A 20498-nucleotide genomic window follows, 5' to 3' on the forward strand; every position below is an offset into this window, starting at 1 on the left:
AAACACTGAAGTACAAGGTTCCTTTGAACCTTCGGACCTCCTTCCCTTCCTTCATGGGTTCCAAATTAAGTTTGGTGCATCTTTTACCATTATCCATCTATTAAATAGATGCACCATAACACTCACTTTTTTCCTCCTAGAAAGTAAGGGGAAATGTCTGTGCGTGTTATGGAGCGAATGCCTGCGGGTGGCGGGGGGAATCTGCTGCAGTCGTGAGCAGAGGATCCATGGTTCCCCTTCCTTCCCTCCTCCGTGGTTACAAAGCATGGATCCACATGGATCCTCAGGATTTTTGCATTGGGTCACCCCAAATTCACCATCAGATCACATGTCTGTGGCCACAGCATGAACCACAAAAATCATATATCCACTATTTCGTTTAGAATATTTTTTTTCTTGTTTTCCTCCTCTAAAAACTATGTGCGTGTTATGGTCTGGTACGTGTTACAGAGCGAAAAATACGGTATCTATAATTATCAAACAAAATTGCCATTACATCCCTGCCAGTGATTTTAACTGTTTACAGTGGTCTTTTAGATAAATTACAAATTTGCTCCAGTCTTTAGAAAATACTTGATCTTTCTGGTTTTGGATCTTCCTCGTCAGTTTCGCCATCTCCACATACTCAATCAGTTTCATCTGCTGTTTTTCTTTTGTTGGTACCTCTTCTTCCTTCCATCTCTGGGCTAGTAGCGTTCTCGCTGCCGCCGTTGCATACATAAAAAGTCTTTTGTCTTCTCTTGATAGCTCTTCGCCTGTTATACCTAGTAAAAAGGCTTCTGGTTTTTTAACAAATGCGTTTTTAAACATTTTCTGGGAAATGATACATAATGAGCTAAGGTAAATGCACTCCACACTTTTCAAAGCATTTTCCAGCCAGGGGTTTTGGGTCTTTTTAGTGGCCTTTTGCACAAGGTGACAGAAGGTTTTAATCCACTTTCATTTCATGAGCCTGGTATGCCCATGAATTTACCCTGCAAAATACTGACAGTCTCGGGGGCAAGATGTGTCCCTTGCCCAACACCACTTGGAAAGGGTCAAATCTCTTCAAAATGCTGGGGGGGGGGCGTGTTTAAAGCCAAAATAGGACAAATTCAGCTTGATATCTCCTGGAGATTGAGAAAGGTACCAAATGGGCCAAGAGGATGCCAGTTTGATTAATGAGTAGAATCAAAGAAGCCATTAGAGGCAAAAAGGCTTTCTTCAGGAAAATGGAAACATTTGACCAAATTGGGAGAGCAAAAAAGAATACAAACATGGAAAAAAGAAATACAAGCAGACAGTAAAGAGAGTTAAAAGAAAAGAAAAGAAAAGAAACTGAGGAACACACTGCTAAAGATTTGCCTTGAGACAGTCTTTAAACCTCTTTTGTTGACCACCAGCATTACGCTTTCCATTTTTAAGTTCAGAATAGAGTAGTTGCTTTGGAAGACGATAATCAGGCATCTGCACAACATGACCAGTCCAACAAAGTTGAAGAATGTTGAAGAATCATTGCTTTGACACAGGTGACCTTTGCTTCTTCCAGTACACTAATATTAGTTCGCCTGTCTTCCCAAGTGATATGTAAAAAGTTTCAGAGACACAGTTGATGGAATCTTTCGAGGAGATGGAGATGGCGTTTATTAGTGATCCATGTTTCACAAGCATACAGTAAAGTTGGTAGTACAATAGCTTTGTAAATGAGTATTTTTGGTTTCCCTGTGAATGTCCCCGTCCTCAAACACTCAGTCTGGAGAAAGCTGCACTTGGAGACAGGTGCAAAGGAAGGCGTCATGACACCCGGAGCGGGCATCACTACGTAGGGCGCACGTGCGGCATCGCTATGTACATATGGCATGTGCCATATGTAGCGACGCCGCACATGCGCTATGTAGCAGTTTGCTGCCGGTGCCGCTCCAGCACCATACAGACAGTGCCAGGATCCTCTGCTCGCTGCTGCAGCTGCGAATGGAGGATCCTCCACATGCAGCTGCGGCGGCGCGATGGCCGCTCGCGCCGCCACGAGCCCCGCAGGTTGACTTCTTGTCACCCCTGCAGACATTGAACCCGGGGTGCCACACCTGCCCCCCTATTGCAACGCCACTGCTTGCAGAGCTCAGGTGATGCTGGATTTTAGCATCAGTGTCAGCCCTTGTGGAAAGATCGAGCGACTGAGAAATGCATCAGTAGCAAGAGACCAGCTAGTGAGGCACTTGGATGGCAAGGGAATCTAGAATCATAGAATAGAATCATAGAGTTGGAAGAGACCACAAGGGCCATCGAGTCCAACCCCCTGCCAAGCAGGAAACACCATCAGAGCACTCCTGACATATGGTTGTCAAGTCTCTGCTTAAAGACCTCCAAAGAAGGAGACTCCACCACACTCCTTGGCAGCAAATTCCACTGTCAAACAGCTCTTACTGTCAGGAAGTTCTTCCTAATGTTTAGGTGGAATCTTCTTTCTTGTAGTTTGGATCCATTGCTCCGTGTCCACTTCTCTGGAGCAGCAGAAAACAACCTTTCTCCCTCCTCTATGTGGCATCCTTCTATATATTTGAACATGGCTATCATATCACCCCTTAACCTCCTCTTCTCCAGGCTAAACATGCCCAGCTCCCTTAGCCATTCCTCATAAGGCATCGTTTCCAGGCCTTTGACCATTTTGGTTGCCCTCCTCTGGACACGTTCCAGTTTGTCAGTGTCCTTCTTGAACTGTGGGGCCCAGAACTGGACACAGTACTCCAGGTGAGGTCTGACCAGAGCAGAATACAGTGGCCCTATTACTTCCCTTGATCTAGATGCTATACTCCTATTGATGCAGCCCAGAATTGCATTGGCTTTTTTAGCTGCCACGTCACACTGTTGGCTCATGTCAAGTTTGTGGTCAACCTCAAAGTTTGTGGTCAACCACAAAGTGTCTAAAGTGTGCTGAAGGAGAATAAGGAGATTGCAGAGAAGCTGAAAGGATTTTTTGCATGTCTTCACGTACGGCAAAATCCTGTGCCCGAACTAACTTTCACAGGAAAGGAGTCTGAGGAACTGAGTAGGGTTGGCATATGGACATAACCGGAATACTGCAGTCGGAAGCAGTGTCAGGGCAGAAATCCCTTAGATTTTGCCCAAAAAGGCTTCCACTCAGCTGAGAATGCTTGAAGAACTCAAAAGTGAAATTGCTCATCCACTAACAAAAATTACGTCTGTAACTTGTCCCTGAGATCAGCCTCTGTACTGGAGCACTGCAAACTGGCCAGTGCAACACTGATTATTTGTTTAAGGTTCCAGGGGGATCTCGGATACTATAGGCTAGTTAGGTTAATGTTATTGCTGCCTCCAACTGTGAAGACAGAACACAGCCGTTGTGGTTGGAAGCCATCGATTTCCCTCTCCTCTGTGAAGTTGTCTAATCTTCTTTGAAAGCTATCCTAGTCAGAGGCCACCGCTGTCTCCTGTGGCAGGGAGTTCCATAGTTCTATGTGGTTGGCCACACTGGGAAGAGGATGTGGGGCTAAGATGGGCAATTGACCCAGAGGCAGATTTAGGTGACCGGTTTCCCCACACTGGGCACCGAGCTAAGTGGGGCACTGCAACGTGTCACAATTATTATGCAGTAAAGGTAAAGGTAAAAGGTAAAGGACTCCTGGATGGTTAAGTCTAGTCAAAGGCAACTATGGGATTGTGACACTCATCTCGCTTTCAGGCCGAGGGAGCCGGTGTTTGTCCACAGACAGCTTTCCGGGTCATGTGGCCAGCAGGACTAAACCGCTTCTGGCACAATGGGACACCGTGACGGAAACCAGAGCGCACGGAAATGCCGTTTACCTTCCTGCCACAGCAGTGCCTATTTATCTGCTTGCACTGGTGTGCTTTCGAACTGCTAGGTTGGTAGGAGCTGGGACCGAGCAACAGAGCTCACTCCGTCGCAGGGATTCGAACCGCCAAACTTCCAATCAGCAAACCCAAGAGGCTCAGTGGTTTAGACCACAGCGCCACCCACGTCCCTTTTCATGATGCACACGCAAAACAGAAGGTGGGAGGCAGGGGGTGAATTTCGGCCTCACAGTGCCACCAAAATTTGAAAATCCATCGTTTACCCTGGATTAGCCTCATTCCGCAAATCTTTTTTCCTTCACCAGGTGAAATATACTCAGAGTCGAGTGTGAATTTCATGCTCTTTCTTCAGCTCATAGTAGCAATGAATGAAACTTTCCCCAAAACGTCTAGCTATATATACATTAATTACACAATGGACCCCACGTGATTGGCTAATTCCGGGCTACTCCTGCAGGCCAATCAGGTCGCTGATTCACGTCCACCTGGAGCTGGATTGGGTGGCTCCTGCGGACCAATCAGACTGCTGCATTCTGCGTCCTATTGTTCTAGGACTCAGCTCAGTACATAACACCAGGTGAGCTTCCACTCAAAATGAGTAAAGCATCACATTTGTGCCTCAACAAACGCAGGGGAAGGTTCCCAAATGATGCTCAAGACAGTTGTGTGATTTCAGCCTTCGTATTTTCCACCAGACATCTGGAGGTGGTGGCGGAGGAGAAGGAAGCACAGGCCATCTGCTTGGCCCGCTGTGAAAATCTGTCGCCTCCACGTTGGCAAAGCAAATCTGTCCCTGGGAGAATACTCTGGGGACAACTCTGAGAGGAAAACATTGCCTCCCCAGCCCCACCCCCAGCCTTCACCACAGCACATAGCAGCCCATCTGTTTCCCTTGGCTGAGTGTGATGAGAGCAGCCCTTTGCGTCGAGGAATGCAGAGACACTGGGATTACTCAATGACAGGATCTCTGCTCAAGAAAAGGGCTGGAATCAGCTGTCTCATAAGCATGTAGGACGTACGTGGGGAAATTTTTGGTCCCTTTGCCTGTTTCCATGGCCACCCACCGCTGCCGTTTTATGCTCAATTTCTTCCCTTAAAAAATAAAATATTGAAGTAAATCAAACGAATGGATACGGTGAAAATAATAGAGGTACCAAAAAGCAGTGCAGCATATTAAGAAGAGATGTCACATTATGCTGGTAGAGTACAAGGTGATATGATAGCCATCTTTAAATCTCTGTCCCATGGAAGCTAGCTTGTTTTCTCCTGCTCTGGAGGGTAGGACTCGAACCAGTGGCTTCAAGTTGCAAGAAAAGAGATTACGATATGATACAATAATCTTTAGTGTCATTATCCCATACAGAACAACAAAATTGAAAAATCTACATCAGACATTCAAAAGCCAACAAGCCTGCTATCCCAGCTGTCCCAACCTGGTTAGCCCCCTAAAAAACTCTGATACCCCATTTTTAAATACAATACACTCCCACAAAAACGACCTTACACTGCATTTAAAACCAAAATCGCATTTGGATAGCAACTGTTTCTCAGGCGGCTAGTCCTAGTCTTTATAACCCTGTACCTTCTTCCAGAGGGATGCGGGTGGCACTGTGGGTTAAACCACAGAACCTAGGACTTGCTGAACAGAAGGCAGGCGGTTCGAATCCCCACAACAGGGTGAGCTCCCATTGCTCGGTCCCAGCTCCTGCCAACCTAGCAGTTTGAAAGCACGTCAAAGTACAAGTAGATAAATAGGTACCACTCCAGCGGGAAGGTAAAGGGCGTTTCCGTGTGCTGCTCTGGTTTGCCAGAAGCGGCTTAGTCCTGCTGGCCACACGACCCGGAAGCTGTACGCCGGCTCCCTCGGCCAATAAAGCGAGATGAGCGCCGCAACCCCAGAGTCGGCCACGACTGGACCTAATGGTCAGGGGTCCCTTTACCTTTTACCTTACCTTCTCCCAGAAGGCAGAAGCTGAAAGAGATCGTTTCCGGGGTGCGCACTATCCTGCACTATCTCTGCAGCTTTCTTACGGCACCTGGAAGCATAGCTTTGATCCAAGGTGGGAAGAGCGCACCCAATTATTCTCTCCACAGTCTTTACATTATGCCTGAACATTATGAATAGCTTTCTGGTGTAAGAGCTGTTGGAAAGTGGAACAGACTCTCCTTCCTTACAGACTTCCTTACAGTGGAAAAGTTCTCCTTCCTTACAGACTTTTAAGCAGAGGATGGATGGCTACCTGTCAGAAGATTCTTTACCTGTGATTCCTGCATTGCAAGGGGTTGGACTAGATGGCCTTTGGGTCCCTTCCAGCCCTACAATTCTATGATTCTATAAATAGGAAAGCCAAATTTCACATTGTACCATGGGGAGGGAGTCCTGGGTGTCTGCATGTGTTGTATATAAGATAAAAATCCTACCAAACAGCATAGATCTAGATGTTGGGAGATGTGGCTTTATCTGCACTTAGGTGAATTAATTTTTTCCCTAATGATGGGATGGTTCAAATTTATCTTTCTTTGCTGAAGTTTGGGGGAGTTGTTTATGAGCCCAGTCCAGGAAGGACTCTGGGTCTCTCCAGCCTAAAGGTCATCAACTCTATGGTGCAATTCAGGAGGGGAGGGGGGGGGACATTTTAGCTCGATCTCGCTACACCCACTCATTGCTTCCCAATCACCGGTACCCAAATCTTCAAAAGGCAAACAGTTCTTCATATCTCTGGCAATCTCTCTTGCGCAATGGACATTCTCTGTTTTGAGAAATCCATGTGACCTGTGGCCTGGCCTGGCCTTCCCGAGTCTTTGCTATCCTTTCTACCGTTCACCAATCATTATTTGCTCTTCCCAAAATGCGTTTGTTGGTGGGAAAGGCAAAATTAGACAGTTGCCTAACGGTAAAGAAAAGAGAGCAAATTCCTTCTTCGCTAGCTCAAATGCGCTTACTCGGAGCCTGTCAGAAGCGTGAGAAAGATCCATAGAAGCTGAGGAAATAGGTGCTGGAATAAATTCTGTATTTTATTTTAATGAGTCCGTTCCCCTTCCATTTTTCAACTATGCTATGTGGGAGATCCGGGTGGTATCATGTGCTGGACCCTACAGTCTGGCCAAACAGTCACCAACAGTTGCCTGCAGATAATAATAATAATAATAATAATAATAATAATAATAATAATAATAATAATAATGGTAAAGGTACCCCTGCCCGTTCGGGCCAGTCTTGCCAGACTCTAGGGTTGTGCGCTCATCTCACTCTATAGGCCGGGAGCCAGCGCTGTCCGGAGACACTTCCGGGTCACGTGGCCAGCGTGACAAGCTGCATCAGGCGAGCCAGCACAGCACACGGAACGCCGTTTACCTTCCCGCTGGAGTGGTACCTATTTATCTACTTGCACTTTGACGTGCTTTCGAACTGCTAGGTTGGCAGGTGCTGGGACTGAACGACAGGAGCGCACCCCGCCGCGGGGTTTCGAACCGCCGACCATGCAATCAGCAAGTCCTAGGCTCTGTGGTTTTACCCACAGCGCCACCCACGTCCAATAATAATAATAATAATAATAATAATAATAATAATAATTTTATTTATACCCCGCCCTTCCCGGTTCAAAAACCGGGCTCAGGGCGGCTAGCAACAAATTTAAAACACTTTAAAACACTTAATTATAAAAGCAGCATAAAATACAGTGTAAAAACATAAAAACAATAAAAAGCAAAAATCAATTAGATAATCACCAGGGCTAGCTGGCTGAATTGTTCCTACTTGGGCCAGGAAGGAGGTCAGGGGAGAATTAGCTGTGGGATCTCAGAGCGGGTGATCTTCATAAAAGGGGAGGGGGAGGGAAGAGAAGGAAAATAACAAATCAGGCTGAATTCAAATTAAAGGCCAGGCGGAACAGCTCTGTCTTACAGGCCCTACGGAAGGAGGTTAAATCCTGCAGGACCCTAATCTCCTGGGACAGAGCATTCCACCAGGTCGGAGCCATCACTGAGAAGGCCCTGGCCCTGGTGGAGGATAGTCTGACTTCCTTAGGGCCCGGGACCTCTAAACTATGATTAGTCGTGGACCTTAAGGTCATCTGTGGGACAGACCAGAAGAGGTGGTCCTGTAAATACGAGGGCCCTAAGCCACAAAGGGCTTTAAACACATCCTGAAAGCAGAATTCTGTGTGAGCCAATGAAAAACTAAAATATAGAGTTGGATGGAAGTGAGAGCTGGACCATAAAGAAGGCTGATCGCCGAAGAATGGATGCTTTTGAATTCTGGTGCTGGAGGAGACTCTTGAGAGTCCCATAGACTGCAAGAAGATCCAACCGATCCATTCTGAAGGAAATCAGCCCTGAGTGCTCACTGGAAGGACAGATCCCGAAGTTGAGGCTCCAGTACTTTGGCCGCCTCATGAGAAGAGAAGACTGCCTGGAAAAGACCCTGATGTTGGGAAAGATGGAGGGCACAAGGAGAAGGGGACGACAGAGGACGAGATGGTGGGACAGTGTTCTCGAAGCTATCAGCATGAGTTTGACCAAACTGCGGGAGGCAGTGGAAGACAGGAATGCCTGGCGTGCTCTGGTCCAGGGGGTCACGAAGAGTCGGACACAACTAAATGACTAAACAACAACAACACAGAGTTGGAAGGGACCCCCAAGGACCATCTAGTCCACCCCCCTGTGGATCAAGGGCATAGCCTAGTTTGAAACCCTGGAGAACTGCTGCAAGCCAGAATAGATGATACTGCCCTAGGTGGGCCAATATTATGACACAGCTTCCTATGTGCATATGGTCCAGCATTCCTCCCCCCATCAGTTAGCAGAAATGGGTCCATCAGTGGATCAACTCACCTGTACTCTCCATCCCTTATGCAGAAATTCCCCCTTGCAATGTCTCCTCCAATGCCTGATTTAAATATGCAACTCCCACCAACTAAAAATAGGCCAAGCTTCTTACCGTGGGTGTTCGTTTCCCATTAATTAACATAGTTCTTTGCATCTCACCTCTTCCCTTGCAAATTTCTTCTCTCACAACTTTACTGAGTTCCTTGCACCTTCCTTGTCCTCCCTGCCCCCCCCCCCATCCCCAGGTGATTAAAATCCTACTTTTCAAAGTTTTCAGCTTCAGGTAAGCCTTTTTGCTGCATAGAGTTCTCTCTTCCTCGTTGACCTGAATTCCGGAGGATAGGACGCCACTGAGAGCAAATTGGATGCTTTCGGGACGGCAAATGCTGAATTCAAATGGCACAGGGGCCAGGCCTTCTTTCATTCCAGCTGCTCTGCCACCTGGGGCTAATGCCAGGTGTTAAGTTGTGGGCGAGAATATCAGACGACACAGCGATTCTTCAAGCAGCTCTTGTTTATTCACAGGCCAGAACAGAACTGAACTGAAGGGTTCAGCCAATCTGCTTATATAGAGCTCCACTAGAACGCAACAGTAACCACTTTCTGTAACTATCCAATCACTGAACGTCACTTTCAATCCCTTATTTTTTGCATATGTGGACCTGAGTGAAAACTATCTACAGTATCCCCCTGCTGGCCCAGGGTGAGAACTTCAGTACATAACACCAGGCATGGCCCAGCCTTTGGCACCACGACCCCAGAGGGACCCAATGTCAGGAACTGGCAGGGCTCTAGTGCTGAGGCAAGTGGGCTGGAGACTGAGCCAGGAGAGGGGGACAGTGATTTATGATGATACCCAGCTCTACCTCACTTTCAAATCAGAACCAGTGAAGGCGGTGAAGGTCCTGTGTGAGTGTCTGGAGGCGGTTGGAGGATGGATGGCGGCTGACAGATTGAGGTTGAATACTGAAAAGACAGAAGTACTGTTTATGGGGGACAGGAGGTGGGCAGGTGTGGAGGACTCCCTTGTCCTGAATGGGGTAACTGTGCCCCTGAAGGACCAGGTACGCAGCCTGGGAGTCATTCTGGACTCACAGCTGTCCATGGAGGTGCAGGTCTATTCTGTGTCCAGGGCAGCTGTTTACCAGCTCCATCTGGTACGCAGGCTGAGACCCTACCTGCCTGCAGACTGTCTTGCCAGAGTGGTGCATGCTCTGGTTATCTCCCGCTTGGACTACTGCAATGCGAGGGGCTACCTTTGAAGGTACCTATGTGGGGCTACCTTTGAAGGTGACCCAGAAACTACAGCTAATCCAGAATGCAGCAGCTAGACTGGTGACTGGGAGCAGCCACCAAGATCATATAACACCGGTCTTGAAAGGCCTACACTGGCTCCCAGTGTGTTTCCAAGCTGACCTTTCAAGCCCGAAACTTGAAAGCCCACTATACCTCATGGAGCATCTCCACCTCCATTGTTCTGCCCGGACACTGAGATCTAGAGCCGAGGGCCTTCTGGCGGTTCCCTCCCTGCGGGAAGCCAAGTTACAGGGAACCAGGCAGAGGGCCTTCTCAGTAGTGGCACCCGCCCTGTGGAACGCCCTTCCACCAGATGTCAAAGAGAAAAACAACTACCAGATTTTTAGAACACATCTGAAGGCAGCCCTGTTTAGGGAAGCTTTGAATGTTTAATAGGTTATTGTATTTTAATATTCCATTGGAAGCCACCCAGAGTGGCTGAAGAAACCCAGCTAGATGGGCGGGGGTATAAATAATAGCCATGTTTGAATCATTGCCTCCTCAATATACAATTGGTCTTCCGGTTGGGTTTTCACATACAGTTGATAGGGGAGTCAGCCATCTTTCAAGGCCCACTGTGTTCCCAGACAATGATTCTGGATCCTGCAAACAAGGTGGGGAAATGTTGCGCAACCAATATAGAACAAATTATTTTCTTCTGCAAAAAAGAAAAAGAAAAAGAAAAAGCACAGCGACACTCAAACAGAGAGAGCAGATACTCTTGCGTAACTGGAATCAAGGATGCAAGTTTAAACCAATTAAATTAAACCTGTCAGTGTTAAATAAGAACAAATTGTGCAACCCTAGTTTGCTTAATTCTTTCAAAGCACAGCACCGGCCTCTCTGGGGAGTGAGGCCTTGGGAGGTTCAGACTTTCTTCTACACAAACAGACTTTCCTCTACACGAAGGCTCAGAAGCAGTCATAAAACTATCACTCAAGAATGCAGTATGCAAAGTGCAATCATCTGTGCAAAGTGCAATCATTCCAGACTGCAAAAAAAATCAGCCCATCGTTTTGTTCTCTATCCAGTAAGCTGCAAGGAACATGCAATCTTATAACTGGCACCCTCCCCGCAGTGGAGGAGGAACCCTCTCCTGCACCCAGGGCAGGACGCCGAGGGATGGGGCAGCCCGTACAGAGTGCGCATGTGTGGCATACTGTACGGAGTGCACATGGACAGCCACCACTTGGGCTGCCGCACATGCGCACTCCATACAGGATGCCACACATGTTAAGTTGTGGGTGAACATATCAGACGACACAGCGATTCTTCAAACAGCTCTTGTTTATTCACGGGCCAGAACAGAACTGAACTGAAGGGTTCAGTCAGGCTGCTTATATAGAGCTCCAGTACAACGTAACTGTAACAATTTTCTAAAACTATCCAATCACTGAACGTCCCTTATTTGCATAACTATCTACAGTATCCCCCTGCTGGCCCAGGGTGAGAACTTCAGTACATAACAACACATGTGCACTCTGTACGGGCTGCCGCTTGTGCACGGCGGCCATACAGGCTGCGCATGCGCGGCATCCCATACGGACTGCACAATCTCGGCAGCCTGTACGGATGGCGCAAGAGAATGGCAGCCGGTACGGATGCTGCGCAAGCGACGCCCATAAGGACTGCGCACGCCCTTGGCTGCTCTACAGCTGGGGGGAGGCAGGGGCCATCTTGTGGCACCCGAGGCGGACCACCCCCTCCGCCCCCCACTTTGTACGCCCCTGCCCCCCCCCGTCCCAGTGCAAGCCTGAGGACTGCATTGCATCCTGGGGTGGGTTTTCTTATGTCACAGCTCCCACCCTTAAGCATCAGACCATAAGAAGAAGAGACCTGGGACTGGATCAGGCCTATGTCAATAATGTCCCTCTGGGAAGCCTACAAGCAGGGCTTCAGCGCAGTCGCCTTTTCCTATTTAGAGAGCCAGTGTGGTGTAGTGGTTAAGAGCGGTAGTCTCGTAATCTGGGGAACCGGGTTCGCGACTCTGCTCCTCCACATGCAGCTGCTGGGTGACCTTGGGCCAGTCACACTTCTTTGAAGTCTCTCAGCCCCACTCACCTCACAGAGTGTTGTGGGGGAGGAAGGGAAAGGAGAATGTTAGCCGCTTTGAGACTCCTGAAGGGGAGTGAAAGGCGGGGTATCAAATCCAAACTCTTCTTCTTCTTCTTCTTCTTCTTCTTCCCATTCATGCTTTCCAAGAGACCAAAAGAAGGAGCTCCTCTGAAGATCCCCAAACCTGGGCAGGTTCATGTAAGGGGATATAGTCTTTCAGATAGCCTGGACCTATTCTATCTAGGATTTTGTAGGTTGTGACTAGCATTTTGAATTGTGCCCAGAAACAGGCAGAGGCTGAGGCAACTGCTTCAGCACCCAGAGCTGGGGGGGGGGGCTAGCCAGCCCGCTGGGGTGGAGTTAGCCACCCGCAACTGCAAGCCTCCCTAGCCTGGCGAGCGTCGGGGGGAGCCACCCACACAGCGAGTGTCCCTAGCATCCAGGGGTGCCGCCTGCATGGTGGGGGGGTGCGGCGATGTCACCCCCCTCAGGGATGACACCTGGAGCGGGCCACACCCCCTTCCTCCCAGTGGCGTAGCGTGGGTTGTCAGCACCCGAGGCAAGGCAAGTAATTTGCGCCCCCCCCGCACTGTCCCTCCCCCAGATAGTCCCTCGCTCTCTCCGCACCGCACCGCACGCCTAGCACCCCCCCCCCCACTCCACAGTGGGCAGCGATCCGGCGGCTCGGATCGGATTCGCACAGCCAGCACTGCAGTGAGAGAGAGTGAGTGAGCCAGGTAGGGGCAGAGAGCTGCAAGTGCGAGCGCGCCCCCCCCCCCAGATGTTGCGCCCGGTGCGGCCGGGCCCCCCTGCACCCCCCACGCTACGCCACTGCTTCCTCCGCTAGTGGAAACAGATGGGCACAGCCAGTAGAGCTCTGCTATTGTATCAAGCAAATTGGCTGCTCTCTATAACCCTCCTTGACCAGCTGGCATTACAGACGCTGGATTTTTTGAAGGGGACAGTGAGGCTTAGCAAAACAGGGGATCGCTTTAGAGCTACAAGACTCCAACTTAATTCTCAGAGGCTTTTTTTCCAAACCCTCCCCTCTGCTTGGCTTTCCAGTTGCAGACTGCAAGGCACCACGAGAGCTGGACCACGGCTTCGTCACCTTCTCCACCAGACACAACCTGACCACGTACCAGTCGGCAATCCAGTATTCCTGCCAGCATCCATACTACGAGATGGTCCCCAACATCACAGGTGAGAGCGGCTGCCCTGCGGCGGGGGGGGGGGTGTACGGTTTGCATACTGGGTGGGCAGCAGCGACTGGACAAGGGATAAGCACCATTCACAGATGACCACAAAGAGCTAGTAAGATGGGCCGGGGTCAAGCTGGCCCAGGAGCCTGTGCTCAAGAGTTGCCTTCTAAAGGCCGCTAGGACAATAAAGTATTTCAGTCTAAGATTCTAAAATTCCATTCCCTTGATTGTTTTGGTTGCTCCCTTTCAAACCTTTTCCCAACCCTACAAAGGTCCGTATAGCAAAAGCTATGGTTTTCCCAGTAGTGATGTATGGAAGTGAGAGCTGGACCATAAAGAAGGCTGATCGCCGAAGAATTGACGTTTTTGAATTATGGTGCTGGAGGAGACTCTTGAGAGTCCCATGGACTGCAAGAAGATCAAACGCATCCATTCTTAAGGAAATCAGCCCTGAGTGCTCACTGGAAGGACATATCCTGAAGCTGAGGCTCCAATACTTTGGCCACCTCACGAGAAGAGAAGACTCCCTGGAAAAGACCCTGATGTTGGGAAAGATGGAGGGTACAAGGAGACGAGGGCGCCAGAGGACGAGATGGTTAGACAGTGTTCTCGAAGCTACAAACATGAATCTGACCAAACTGCAGGTGGCAGTGGAAGACAGGAGGGCCTGGCGTGCTCTGGTCCATGGGGTCACGAAGAGTCGGACATGACTGAACGACTAAAAAACAACAAAAATCTCCTTTGTGAGGTGAGGTGACCAGAATGCTACAAAATATTCCAAATGCGGTCGAAATCTATATCCAGTGATGAAGACTGCTGAGGGAGGGAAGGAATAGAGATGGAATGGAACCTGGGGTGAACCTCTGTTTGAAAAAGAAGGCTTTGCGTGCAGCCATCCCCACTAGTAGCCATCGGTAGCCTTCTCTTCCGTGACAACAAGAGATGTTTTAGGAGTGCAAGGAAGCAGCCCCAGGCAACAGGCCTGCCACAGGATATTGCTAGGCTGAGGCACGGAGACAAAATCAATACTTCTGCAGCGCTGCTGTTAGAAGGGGGAGGCTGGAATGGCCCTGAAGGGGAAGGAAGGTGATTTCCTAAGAATGCCATGCATGTCCTGTCTCTCCTCACACGAAGACCGAAGACAGGAGGAGAATTCTCAGTGGTGGTTACGGTGGCTTCCGAGCCAGGGCCTGAATCCCGCCTGGCAGTCACATACTTATAAGCAAATCGAATGTGAGATTAGCTTGCTGCTCAGTGGAACCGGAACCATTGTGAAAACAATTGGAAAATTAGAATCATAGAATCATAGAGTTGGAAGAGACCACAAGGGCCATCGAGTCCAACCCCCTGCCAAGCAGGAAACACCATCAGAGCACTCCTGACATATGGTTGTCAAGCCTCTGCTTAAAGACCTCCAAAGAAGGAGACTCCACCACACTCCCTGGCAGCAAATTCCACTGTCAAACAGCTCTTACTGTCAGGAAGTTCTTCCTAATGTTTAGGTGGAATCTTCTTTCTTGTAGTTTGGATCCATTGTTCCGTGTCCGCTTCTCTGGAGCAGCAGAAAACAACCTTTCTCCCTCCTCTATGTGACATCCTTTTATATATTTGAACATGGCTATCATATCACCCCTTAACCTCCTCTTCTCCAGGCTTAACATGCCCAGCTCCCTTAGCCGTTCCTCATAAGGCATCGTTTCCAGGCCTTTGACCATTTTGGTTGCCCTGGGGATTTGAGTGTCGGTGACAACACTGGCGCTGACCAGTACATGCCCACAGAAGCCAGTTCAAAGTGAACTACTGCACCCAAATGCTGCTGGATTCCCCCTCCTAGAGCTCCTCTCCGAATAGAACATATCTACTTAACATGCTCTTAAATCCCCACCCTCTGTTTGCCAATGGCTATGAGCCACAACAGCTAGAGGAGCCTCCATGTACAGGGGCACTGTACCTGCAAATATTGGATAACTTATTGCGGACAAATAGCCATCGTGCTCTGCTTGTGGGTTGTGTACAAGTTGTACACAGTTTACTCAAAATCAGTCGTTGTACTTCAGTTTCTGTTACTGAGTTATGGCAGCTAAACGCTTTTAAGACCATACAGCTTCCTTCACCGATTAATACCTTGGTTCGTGAGCGAGGGGCACTTCTCCTCAGTTACCCGCTCTCTTAGCAATCCCACTCCTGAGGGGTTCCCAATGGTATAACAGACCCAGAGGATCTCCTCACCCCTTGCACCTGGCTTGGGATTCTTCTGTACCTAGAAGAACTCTCCCCCTCCTGGCCAGGATGAGACCCAGGAAGCCTGAATTCCCACAGGATCTGCCTCTCCCGGCTCAGACTCAGCCCTCCCAGAACACTCCTCTCTGTATACCTTCCCCAGACCCTCAACCCAGTCTCCCTATCCAAGGTGAGAGGCTTTTTCCTCTTGCTCTGGATAGTCTCCTCAGTGTGGGTGTTTAACTTAACTCATAACCAGTTCTCCCTCAGTCAAATCCTATCTTGCTCCCTATCTCTCATCTTCAATCCAGCCCTATCTCTTAGCCTGACCCTTAGCCCTATCTCTCCTCTTAAATCCAGCACTCTCTCTCAGCCTGACCCTTAGCCCTATCTCTCCTCTTAAATCCAGCACTCTCTCTCAGCCTGACCCTTAGCCCAATCTCTTCTCAAATCCAGCTCTATCTCTCAACCTGACCCTTAGCCCTATCTCTTCTCAAATCCAGCTCTATCTCTCAACCTGACCCTTAGCCCTATCTCTTCTCAAATCCAGCCCTATGTCTTAACCTGACCCTTAGCCCTATCTCTTCTCAAATCCAGCCCTATCTCTCAACCTGACCCTTAGCCCTATCTCTTCTCAAATCCAGCTCTATCTCTCAACCTGACCCTTAGCCCTATCTCTTCTCAAATCCAGCCCTATGTCTTAACCTGACCCTTAGCCCTATCTCTTCTCAAATCCAGCCCTATCTCTTAACTGGACCCTTAGCCCTATCTCTTCTCAAATCCAGCCCTCTCTCTCAACCTGACCCTTAGCCCTATCTCTTCTCAAATCCAGCCCTATCTCTCAACCTGACCCTTAGCCCTATCTAACTCTTCTCCCTCAGAAACAGCCCCTTTTATTCTCTCTCCCAAAGTGCTGCTCCTCCCACTTCTGTGGCCAGCTGACTGTAGCCAATCAGAGAGAGGCTCCCGCCTTCAGGTGCAATTTCAGGGGAGACTCTGGTCTGGCTCTGCTGTCCATCACAGATGTCTACTAGCCATGATGGCTCTGCCCTGCCTCCACGGTTGGAGGCAGCGATGCTTCGGAACCCCAGTTGCTTGCTGGGAACCACAGGAGGGAGAGAGATGCTCTCTTGCTCGGATCCTGCTCACTGGTTTTCCACAGGAGAACAGGATCCTGGACTGGATGGGCTATTGGCCTGATCCACCAGATTCTCCTTATAGACTGAAGAAAGCCAGTAAGACATCACGACAGCACCACCTAGTGGTATGATTCCTATCCAGAGCTTGTGTTTTGATCTTCCCCAGGTACCTACACCTGTGATGCCAGGGGGCTATGGAGAAGTGCGGAGCTGGGAACGCGCCTGCCATCTTGCCAACCAGGTACCTAGATTGCAGCCTTCATGCCAGCTGGCTTCTTTGAGCTTCTCACCCTCTGGTTTTAGATGCAAACCTTTCACACTAAGCAGAGCTCCTCGTGTGGCTAAATCAGAATTGGTGGGGTGCAAGAGGGGTCTGCTTTTGTTGCAAATATGGCATATGATGCTAATTCGCACCAGGGCAGACCATTGATACATTCTGCCCTGTCTAGTAGCATCGCCTCTCAAGGTTTTAGGGGGGAAACCCTGCCAGCCATAATAATAATAATAATAATTTATTATTTATACCCCGCCCATCTGGCTGGGTTTCCCCAGCCACTCTGGGTGGCTTCCAACAGAATATTAAAATGCAATAGTCTATTAAACATTAAAAGCTTCCCTAAACAGGGCTCCCTTCAGATGTCTTCTAAAAGTCTGGTAGTTGTTCTTCTCTTTGACATCTGGTGGGAGGGCCTTCCACAGGGCGGGCGCCACTACCGAGAAGGCCCTCTGCCTGGTTCGCTGTAGCCTCACTTCTCGTAGTGAGGGAACCACCAGAAGGCCCTTGGCGCTGGACCTCAGTGTCCGGGCAGAACAGTGTCCGGCCAAGTTCCTTTTAACTGGAGAATTCAACCTAGGACCAGGTTGCATGTGCAAAGCATGTGTTCTGCCACTGGTACATGAACTCTCTTTAGAGCCATCCATGAGCTCCCCTGTCACTGGTTAAGCCAGGAGCATCTGCACAGATTTCTCAGTTGCTGGTGTTAATTCTGGCTAGTAGAAGCCAGGATTGCAAGAGCTCAACCAGGCAGGATTGGTTGGGGAGGGCTTGTTGAGGGAGGGGGAAATCGGATTATTCCATTTGCATCTAAAGGCAAATTACCTAATTTGCTTTTTCCGAAACAACGAAGAAGCAGAGCTCGGCCGTCTTTCAAAACACACGCTTCTCTGAATTTTGCAACAGAGTTCTCCAGACAAGTTAATGGGTCCAAAAATGTATAACCTGGAGGGTGAAGTGTCCACATCAATGCAAATATGAGTGAAAATGACATGGAAATATATGCATATTTGGGGAGGGGGGAGTTCTTTTGAAAAAAATATGAGCAAAATTGCCCACAAACATTAGGAGAGATTCGCACCTAAAGGCTGATGGGGACTTTTCACAAAGAAATTTGCAAACTGATGTGGAAAGATGGAGAGCCAAATTTAAGGTTGGGAAAACGAGGAATTAGGAGAGAAACCCAATTTGTCAGGTTCCTCTGTCCCAGGTTCATACCCACCAAGATACAACAGTGCACATCTTTTAAAAGTGGTTGTTTTTTTGAGCTTTCAGGGTGTTATAGTAACTGCATTGTACAAGCTTCCATTCCCTGCCCCCTTTTAAAAGACTGACTGTTTTTTAAACATGCTCTTTTCTGTCTGCTTCTGGTCCTGATGGAATCCAGGCGGGCTGGCAAGTCCCAGGGAAAGTTTTCCAGAGGTCAGAGCAAGTTGGCTAAGAGCTGAGAAATCACTGCGCTTTGCTTCTCTCTCCTTGGAAAGCCAGCTGCCTGTCACTAGGAAACCCCCCCCCCCCTCTCTTCTCTAGCAGATCACTGGCTTCTGCACACAGCCAGAATAAACATTCTGGCAGTGCCCTGTCCCTTTGTCATGGCTTCCGCTGCAATCCTGCACACACCGGGACCAACTGGGGTTTTCCTTCTGGGTAAACATGCCTTGGCTTGGGCTGCGCTATTTTTAGCCTGTTTGTTTACCATGCTTTCTCCCACTTAAAAAAGAAAACCAAATACCCAAAATCATTCCATCTATTTAAGAAAATGGTTCCAACACATTTTTAGGCCGCCACTCACTTGGTTGCGTAAACTTATCCCCAGTGCCAACCTACTTTAAAAATTATGATGATGATGGTGATGGTGATGATGATGATGATGATGAACAGTGATTTGGCAAAATAATAATGCAATAAAATTCAAAAAAGGCAGAATTAATTTCACATTTATTCATAATCCAGTTATAACTACTTAGCTGATGTAATTCAACAAAAATGATGAGCTTTATCCAGTGATACTGGCTTTTCAAAATCTGGTAGTCATTGACACCTCCAGTGCCCCCCTGCAGCCCCCTCGCCTCTTAGCACATCCCCCACCCCCAGCCAGGTAATCCCTTTGAGGTCTTACCCTGATGCCCACGAAGCCTTTAAACTGCACACAGAGACACACTACACATTTGGCCATGAGGTGGCGAAAGCAGTCGCGTGGCGAGTTCCCACCTCCCCCAGTGGAAATAAAGACACATGACACAGATATTTAAGGTTAATGGGCTAAATATGGCCACAACTTTATTGGTTACCGGTGATGAGCGGTATTGGCTTAGGCATTGGTCCTAACAGACGATATCCAACTTCAGCCTTTCTGCTAGAAGTCCGGGAAGGGTTAACCACCAGTAGGGGGAGTCCTGCTGATGCACATCAACTAGGAGCTCCCCTGGGGTCACCGCTCGGGGGCATGGCTTAGGCCCTCACCTCCATAGGCTTTGGACAGGGCCACGCCCCCTGGAATCCTTTACCGGACTACCCTTCAATATGGGGGGGCAGGTGATGGCGCTTCCTTCCCCCCTTCCATCTACATAACAACACCAATACCAATGCCTAACAGCCAATACCAAGAAAGTTGTGACGGTTTGCTACGAGGTAGGCGAAAACCCATGTGGCTGGTGCCAATTTGCAGGCGCTTGGTGGCAGCCGCGAGCAGCAGATTGTCTGCGGCGATTGGGCAGGTGATTGGTGGCTGCTGGCAGCGAGTGGGCAGACGATATTGGTGTCTCTGGCAATGCATGCGATTGGCACCGGTGGTCAGGCGGGTGAGCGATTGTCAGCAATCCCGCTCCCCTAAAGAAAGCTTAACAACTCTGGACAATCTCCCCCCATTTCCTTAATTTGGGGTCTCAAAAAACAGGGGTCGTCTTATACACAGGGGGCGTGTTGTGCACGGAAAAATACGGTACCTTTTTCTCTCTTGAAAGGCCCATAGAGCTGGAAGTTGGATGAGTGGCAGTTTCCTACACTTCCTCTTTCTGCTCTAGATGCCTTTCAAGGCTCAGGTGAATCCTACTGCATCCAGCTTTTGCCAAATATCTTGGGAAAGTGAACTCTTTGTGGGTGCACTGCCATGCTTTCTGTGTCTTGGGTGGGGGAATGATCTTGGGTGCGGGGGGGGGGAGGAAAGTGAGCAGAAAGAGTGGCGGCAACACCCATGGCTCTCACTCAAGAAGCCACATGTGCTCCCAGGCCTAAAAACGGCCGGCGGTCCTTGATGAAGAGCATAGAGGGGCAATGTTCTAATTAATTTCCCTGACTCTGCCATTTTAGCAGAGCTCCTTCCGTCAAGCTTTCTCCGTCCTTGCCAACCCTTTAATCAGTTTCCATTTTAGCAGAGCCCTAATTTTGCCTACTGACAGTTAAGCAAAACAAATAAACACATACTTAATGCATTTCAGTACTCTTGGCTGCTGTTCAGTTAACTCCAGCGCGATGTAAATTAAAGTAGGAAGGCTGCCAGATGATGTCCTTGTGTTGCTGGTTCCAAAGGGTGTGGAAGGGTGGATGAAGGGGGAGAGATTGGACAATTCTGCTATGAGGGTGTCCTACCTTGGGACGTGCAGAGATCTCTGCTGGCCGTGCACCACATTCTTCAAAATGAGCTGATTTTTGTCTCCGTGCAAACGTTTATTTTGA

The 20498-nt window shown here is 48.9% G+C and overlaps 1 protein-coding gene across 3 annotated transcripts in view; it reads left to right on the top strand.

Moving 5' to 3' along the window:
• Window positions 1-20498, top strand: part of MASP1 (MBL associated serine protease 1) — a 117864-nt gene that overhangs the window by 70554 nt on the left and 26812 nt on the right. For 2 of the 3 annotated variants that reach the window (XM_083442135.1, XM_083442133.1), the window contains exons 9-10: window positions 13054-13191; window positions 16716-16790. In XM_083442135.1, coding sequence (XP_083298261.1) covers window positions 13054-13191; window positions 16716-16790 — 213 coding nt within the window. Of the gene's footprint in view, window positions 1-13053; window positions 13192-16715; window positions 16791-18210; window positions 18537-20498 lie in introns of those variants that run through there. The other variant, XM_083442134.1, reaches the window with a different exon arrangement.

This window comes from Podarcis tiliguerta, assembly GCF_965153285.1.
Source record: "Podarcis tiliguerta genome assembly, chromosome: 5".
In the NCBI taxonomy this organism is placed as follows: domain Eukaryota; kingdom Metazoa; phylum Chordata; class Lepidosauria; order Squamata; family Lacertidae; genus Podarcis; species Podarcis tiliguerta.